At 34.4% G+C, this 8,542-nt stretch overlaps 1 protein-coding gene across 6 annotated transcripts in view; it reads left to right on the top strand.

Moving 5' to 3' along the window:
* LOC106110924 (NADPH oxidase 5) overlaps nt 1–8,542 on the top strand; it is a 32,915-nt gene that overhangs the window by 16,553 nt on the left and 7,820 nt on the right. For all 6 annotated transcript variants that reach the window (XM_013292923.1, XM_013292901.1, XM_013292917.1 and 3 more), the window contains 4 exons: nt 7,594–7,688; nt 7,871–7,982; nt 8,098–8,195; nt 8,276–8,396. In XM_013292923.1, coding sequence (XP_013148377.1) covers nt 7,594–7,688; nt 7,871–7,982; nt 8,098–8,195; nt 8,276–8,396 — 426 coding nt within the window. The remainder of the gene's footprint in view (nt 1–7,593; nt 7,689–7,870; nt 7,983–8,097; nt 8,196–8,275; nt 8,397–8,542) is intronic.

Genomic DNA, 8,542 nt, shown 5'->3' with positions numbered 1-8,542 from the left:
GTTACAAAATGGTGTGCGTTTATCTATACGTTTTAATTGGGTCCGCACGAGCAGATAGTGTATAGCGACCATTAATTATAACATCTGTGTATGGAAGGTTGATGCGATACTGATCTACGAGATACGAGAAATACCCCTAGTTATCTACTAATTGACGCCAACAAAGCTTTTATACCAGTAACTTTCTAAGCTTTAAGTAAGTACACGGTACATATGTAATCTGGGGGTATGGAAGTTTGGGATTCCCAAGTTAGAGGATATTTACTGAAACGCTAAATTTAACGCTGTTTTTCTGTTAACGTTAACACTGTTTTAATTTCAGCTAACGCTTTAGCACACTAGCGCCAATAAAGTGAATCACGTTTTGACATTCGTTAATAAAAAAGTGTTAGTTGGAAAATCAAAGTATACATTTTAATGCTTCTACTAAATTGGTAGAGTCCAAATAATCTTTTCTTGACCTTAAGGTCCTTAAGTTTTGATTTAAATATGATTTCATTTGTTACTTTGCGTATGTTTTAACTTAAAATTTAAAAAGGGTAGTCTTCACCCGTGACTCCGTCCGCGTGAAATCAAAGAAAATGACAGAGAGTAAGCCTTTGTGTTCTTTCACACTATCCTCCACGTCTATGCCAAATTTCATCGAGATCCTTTTACCCGATTAGGTTACAAACTCTAACAAACATCCGTCCATATAAACTTTCGCATTTATAATATCACCGTTTCTATTAATAATAATCATTTTAAATGTTCACTATCAACTCACAAAGTTGTACAACAAGTGAAAAATATCACAAGACATTAACTCATTCAGTTATAGAAAATGTCTTACTAATTGGATGAATTTATATCTCAGCCCATATAAGCGATAACTAACACACAGATATCTATATATCGGTATCCATATATCTATATATCGGTTCATTAGATACTCTACTTCAAGTCCAGTAAATGTAGCAAATATAAGGGCAACACTACACTAGATAGTTTTGATAAAACGGTCCTTCAAAATGTGTCTCTACTTGGCTCTACCATACCATATTATACTTTCTCTATAACCTCATTGTTTAGTTAAATTTGTTCCCTATAATGGAACGTTACGAATTTGGAACCCTCCGAGATCGTTAACTAAACGATCGAACAACAGTTGGTGCGATTGTCGATTGTTTTACAGCGAATTCAACTGTTTAGTTGCACAACTAAAAATCGAACGTGCGCACCTCCATATGAGGTCATAGGAATCAAAACGAGACTAAACAGTTGTGCGATAGTTTAGTCAAAAGAATAAACAAGCTCTAAGGCGTCGATATCACTAATTAGATTGATTTCAGATTAAGTACTGTTCAATAGAGGAAGAATTATTTAATTTACAATGTAAACACATCCTTAGGGTTTACTTAAGTGTGATTTAGTATTACTGTCCGTGCGTTGCGGTGTAGGCAGCAACTGCACATAGAACCCTTTTCAGCGCTAACGATGTTAAGGTATGACGATAATAATCCTACACGGTTCAAACGATTGTAACATGAATAATTAAGAATATAACACACTGGCTTTCGCCCATGACTCCGTTTGCCTGCAATAAAATAATAATTAAATACCCCATGTGTTCTTCCAGACCACCCACTCCATCTGTGCCAAATTTTATCGAGATCCGGTCAGCAGTTTATTTAAATACGTGTTCTTAATTTAACAATAGACAAGAGATATCTAACGGTCGAAACCTACTGTCTATTTCAAGCCATTTTTGTTTTTTAACATTGTTTATTCTTTTTTTGAATCACATTTACCGATCTAGAAAATAATATTTTAAGAACGGTCAATTTTTTTTGTACTCCGTTACATACAAAGTAACAATTAAAACATTATTCAGATCTCAAATTGATTTTGTCGTCAATTACATCAGTGTAATAAAATCAGCGGTAACTACAACAGTCAAACGTAATTACATCTAAATATAGTTAAGTACGGATAAATAAATAAAATAAATAACATTAATAATACATGTAGCGGCTCGCCGCGCCGCAAGGCTCACTCCGACATGAATTAAATAAATAAAATAAATGTTGCCATTATTTGCCTTGTCAAGCTCAGGACTAAACCAATCAACAAGGTAATAACTCTTATAAGCATAAGTTTAGATGTGAAATAAAATAATTTCAAATGAATGCGAGCGTCGGTGGCTCAGGGGTTAAGAACTTGACTTGTAATCTACATGTCCTGGGTTCGAATCCCGCTGTACCAATGTGATTTTCGTTGTACATAATTCACCCAACGTTCTTACTGTGAAGGAAAACATCTTGATGCACATATCGACGAATAAATTCGAAGATATGTGTGAAGTCAAACATCAGTGCACCGTGACTAAGGCCCTAGTCACCCCTTACTTAGGGTAGGCTCCGAGCCCCTTAATGAGGACGGATAGTCAGCTGGTGATGATGATGAGTTTTAAAGATGTAAGCATACAAAGACAACGGAAAGCGACTTTGTTTTTACTACGTCGTGATTTAGTCCAATTTTCATTTTTAGTACAATATGTACCTCTATGTAGTTTTTTCTTGACAACTATAAATCGTTAAACAAACAGTATCGAAAAGAGTTACATGTTATAGGAACCATGAGACATGTAATTTTTTTCAACGTAATTCGTTTTTTTTTTTAATTACATTTATAACGACAATCTATGTTAAGTGTGAACCCACGGTTAACAGCAGACCTTGTTGTGATAGCCAATTGTAAGCAAGGAGTTAAACGATTGGTTGCACCTGTGTTGTCGCCCCTGTCAATTGCGATATTTACTGACAGCGATTTATTTGGAGGTTATGGTTATCTAGGACAAATATTACTCATGTTTTAAATGGAATAAACGCTTTTATGCGCGGTACAGTTGCTTATATTAATTTGCTTGAGAAATAAAATATCTATTTACCATAATATTGTAAAGTAATTAGAGTTGGAGGCTATTTAACTAAATAAAACATCTTTATTCGACCTTCCAAAAATGAAAGTTTGTAATGACAGCATACCACCGCTAGATGGTGTTGAGTTGCGTAACCGAACCCCATCAATTCTCGGCATTACCATATCACTTGCTCTCTTTGACAAATGATCTCACATCTAACACGCCTTGAGGTCTGCGAATGTAATTGGATTGAGAATAGAGATGTGAATCGATATTTATCGAGCGATTAGTGATGTACACATAAACTATCGATAATTATTTATTAGAATATTGATTAATTATTACAATTACATAAAACATCAAAATAAGACACTTTGCTTTTTTAATGTGGTATAACTTTAAACTGTGTGATTTTCATAGATTGAAGTTAAGGTAACAATTAATTATCTTTATTTATAGTATTAAAAAATTTATTATATGATAGTTTTTAATATAATTCTAAGAAACAAAGCTTCTTGGAACAATAAACAATTGTTACATTTTAAATGTTCTTGTCGACAAAAATATATAAACTCACATGCCTAAACTGAGACTAGACTTATTATAACTGAATAGCATTGTACATTGCTGCTCCGACTACTGGTTGTTTTATTTGTACCTTCAGTTCCGTTACAATAAAACGCAATGTACTTCAAACGTTCATGTATTATTAATGAGGTTTGAGTCCCGCCTTCAGATGAAGGCAAAATTAAATGACCTTTGCGATATAAATTGTGATCTAGTCAGATACCACTATGATATTAATGACAATACATGACGTTAAACTTTTAGTGATTAATTGTATTGTATTTAATTATATTCTTTCTCAGACTATTGTAATCGATATTATAAATTTCGTTATAAAGTTCATACCAATTTAAATCTTAAAGTTTGTTAATAAAAGTTACTCAAAGATTTATAGTAAATCTCCTGAAATTCTTTAAAAATAAAGAAGCATTGAAATAAATAATGCGAGGTAGTTCTTAGATAGACTTATACATAATCTATCTTACTAGTATTATTAAATTAATAAGGTATCTATAGAACGTCTCGACGTGTCTCGATTAAATTTGGCACACATGTAGAACATAGCCTGGAAGAACATAGGTTATTTGCTGGTTTATCTTAAGTAGGCGCGGATGGAGTCACGTGGAAAAAATAGTAATGTATGAAAAACTTACAAAGATATACACTAATATTAATAAACTATTTGTCAGCAAATAGACGGACATGTTTACAGCTTCGTAAGAATTATATTTTTATTAATATAATGACAATGATGCGTTATGTGTCACATTCGTCACGTCGCAATCTAACATCTCCGACAGCGCGTCCGAGATCCGACAACTGTTATAACTTCAGCACGAACTACAGTAGAGCGTGAAGTCTCGCAATTTAATCTATCATAGACTTTAGGATGTACACACACTTTAAAGATGCACAAGTTATAAGCTTGCTAAGGTTCCACTTCTTATAAAGTTATTGTGAAATCACAGGCTAAATTTAAAGGTTTTATAGAATTTGAAAATCGAATACGCATGTAACATTTAGCTTCTAAAATGTACCGGCATTAGAATAGTAGGACGTAGGACCGCTGCCCATCTTAAAGAGGCAACACAACCGCCTTTTGCATTTATGACTTTTTCCGTATGTTTTTTATTGCAGTACCATTATAAAGATAATTTACCTGTAACATAGGCTATGTTTATATCACGCGGACGAATTCGCGAAGAACAGCTAGTCTTTGATAAACTGTAGTCACCTACAGTGTGCACCTACCCTTAGCGGTGTAAGCTGATCGTCTAGTCACGAGTGTCACATTAGGCACAATCTGGAGGTGACAGGAGACAGGTTCAGCTGCAGCGAGGCCGCTAGCGAGGTGGTCTAGTGCGTGACTAGACACGCAAACCTTAGGGATTATAGAACTGACGAACTTATAACGACGTTTTATATAACTGTTATGTTCAACTGCATTAAAGTAGTTATTCTTAAGACAGACAAAAGTTAAATAAAACGTCATCTACTCGATGTTTTTGTTGTTGGCCGACTGTTACCAATTAAAGGATTTCAGCTTTTACTTTTGAAGCGTTACCATTCAAAACACTATGTAAAAGTAATTCGTCTCAAAGATTTATCATGATAGATGGATCGATGTTTGTTACTAAGTATCTTCAAAACGGCTTAACAGATCTTTATTAAATTTGGCATAGATGTAAAGGATAGAAGAAGAATTGGAAGAATACGCGGACAGATTCGTCTTTGACAGCTTGTAATATTTAAGAGCGAGCGCACACCTTTGACTAAACTATCGCATTGTTGCCCGATAGTCGGTTGTTTCGAAGCCAATTCAACTGTTTTGCATAACTAAATATCGAGTATTGTAACCTCCATATAAGCTCATAGGAATGAAAGCGAGACTAAACAGTTGTGCGGTAGTTTAGGCAAAGGTGTGGGGACGCTCTTAAGTGAATATAACAACGGATTATTATAGTAAGTGCTCTAATTCCTTAATGCATACAAATATCGCTGACATTTAATAACTAGATTACATCTGGAGCGTGGGCGTCAACTTGTGAATATCTAATGATACAAGCATTCGACGCGTTACATATGTGAGTGAGCAGATAGCGGAGCCCGGGGCTGTTCTCGATGTGAAGGTGACTGCAATAAACGACCTAGCTTTTGTATAGAATCTATACATTTAAATTTAGTTACATTTGGTATCAGTGTAATAGGAATTATTTAATGTTTAGATTTATCAGAGCTTAACAAATAAGTTGTATCGATCGAATTGGTTTGTTCACACATTGGTTATAACACCGATCTGCTTCTGTTTATTCTTAATATATGTGTATTTTACTAACACATTACTTCCATTCCAAGTGTTGTAATAAAACTGGCTTTAAAAAGACATCAACAGATTGTAAGCCGCAAACTTCCGTTTACTTTTACGTTTCAGCGAACACGATCGTAGCCACTGACGCGGGCGCCGCGACTGACCTGCCACCTGTCACCTGTCACCTGTCACCTGCTACTTGTTGACTGTTGACGTGACAGGTGACAGCGCAAGTAGTACGGGCGCCATATTAACACTCGAACTCATTAAAACACACCTTATCCATGATCGCATCTACTTGAGAAGCTTTCACTGATTTCAGTTCTATGCATTTAATTTTGGCTAGTTTTTAGTGTTACTTAATTGGTGTAAAACTTCAATAAACTTAACATGAGTTATTTTTCTGCAATGTAGCGTTTTCTATACAAAATCAGAATTAAAGCAATTTCATTCGCATAGTGTCATCTACCGACGAGAAGATAAAATTGTCAGTCTTGAGTGAATTGAAAATTGCATTCAAATCCACTACTAATGACATCTACCGAGGAGAGGACACAACTACACCAAATCAATCTAAAAATACAACAACGCCATCTATTGTCGAAAAGATAATACTATAGTTATATTAGAGTACCTGTTGCTCGCGACTTTGCCCACGTGTAATAAAAAAAAGTAAAAACGTAGCCTATATTACTCAGATATAAAATACTTTTCTAATGGTGAATGAATTTTAAATCGGCAGAGTGGTTTTTGAGTTATTTTCTTTAAACTTTATCAGTGATTTAAAAAAAGCATTCAAAAGTACCACCACTACTGACATCTACTGATGAGAGGATATAACTGGGCATAATGAGAAAAAACACGACAGCGCCATCTATTGTCAAAAAGATAACATAACGGTGATTTCAAGTAACATTTTTGCCCAAAGATTTATTATAATTAGTTAATTACAAACGAGAATCGTCTCAAATTGTAATAAATATTTATTTTATATTGAAATAATATGAAAAGAGTAAATTTCACAATACCGACGAAAGTTTGTATCAAAAACAACCGATCTTCGTTACTTTTACGCTTATGTTATTAGTTTCAAGATATTGTGCAACAAATAATTCAATTTGTTACATTAATATACTGAATTTCGTTTTATACCAGTGATTTGAAAATTGCATTCACAACCACTACTACTGACATCTACCGAGGAGAGGACACAACTTAACAATTTCGTTATGAAATCCGACAGCGCCATCTATTTTCGTAAAATAGCACTACAGTGATTTCAAGCATCGAAAATTTTGGCCAAACAATTATTGTAATTAGTTAATTCTAAAGTATTCTCGTTTCAAATTACAATAAATACGTATTTTATATTGAAATAATATGAAAATATGAGTAAAACTCAGAATACCGACAAAAGTTTTTATTAAAAACAACCGACCGTCGTTAGTTTTACGCATATGTTATTAGTTTCAAGATAGCGTGCTACAAATAATTCCATTTTTTTAAATCACGTGATTATTGTTGTGAACAACACGCTTAAGTGAGTTTTTTTTTTATATAAACAATAACAAACTGAAGTAAAACTTTTACGTATTGTAAGAAAGAAATAATGAAGAAGAAATAATGTCGCTATAACAATACTCCTATTTTAGTTTAATAAAACGAAAAATACGCGACTAATTAAATAATTACTAAAACTTGTTATTAAAACATTGTTCAATTTGCAAACAATATAATTCAAGTTAATGTTAAGTAACCATTTTTCACAAATCTAAGTGTATTTCTAAATACCAATCTTTGTTGTATGTTATTCCAGGATCTGCTGGACAGAATATTCCGTCTATTCGATGTAGATGGCAAAGACCTCCTCGATCACGAAGATTGGATCGAACACCTTAAAGAAAGGCTTCCGTAAGTGTTTTGTATAAATGTAAGAAACCACGGAACCAATAACAATGTGAATAAACTGAAAGTCGTAGTAACAAACTGGTGAATTGTTTAGAAATCTAAAATCGTTGCAATAAATGGTTCGGCATGCAAAACTTTGTTGGTAAATTGTTCCTAAACCTGAATTTTATATTGTTCGTGTACAGGGACGAGAGGCAGCTGGAATTTGTGGAACAGGTGGAGAGCGTGGCGTACGCGCTGTGCGGCGACGGACCCGTCTGCTTACCTGCATTCACACGCATACTGCGCAACAAAGTGGTCTGTCAACTTTACTGGAACTGGCATAAGATGTACAATATTTCCATGCTCAGAAAAGCGTATTTGATATGAGCAATCTTAACCTAATACTGTCTATAATAGGTTTTATTTATAGGTAACCAAAAAGCTCTTCCGTGTAGTAGACACTGATGACGACGGTTACGTCTCTGCTGAGGACATTATGGAGTTTATTGCCTCCGTATCTAGCAGCAGGTTAGTTTAACTTAAACGTGATATAAAAAGAACAGATCCCCTGAGCGAAGTTTGAGCTAAGTTAGTTTTTTTACCACCAGACCACGCGTGGGCATCGACAAGCCGAGCGTGGACCGATTAGAGCAGTTGTTTCGTGACACTGCCGGCGACCAGAAGGAGATCACAAGAGACCAGTTCAAGAAGATTGTCGTCTCCAAAAATGTAAGATTTATTTACCACAAGCGAAAAACAATAAAACTCTTAAATCGGGTTTGGATAAATCTTTGATTACTTTTAGTGGTTTAATGACTGAAACAAAATTATCGAAGATATCGTAATGTTCATCGTTTATTTATAATAGTCCTATT

The sequence above is a fragment of the Papilio polytes genome, unplaced genomic scaffold (genome assembly GCF_000836215.1).
Source record: "Papilio polytes unplaced genomic scaffold, Ppol_1.0 DF824393.1, whole genome shotgun sequence".
Lineage (NCBI taxonomy): Eukaryota > Metazoa > Arthropoda > Insecta > Lepidoptera > Papilionidae > Papilio > Papilio polytes.
Note: the sequence above shows the minus strand (reverse complement) of the source record. Positions and strands in the feature narration are given on the sequence as shown.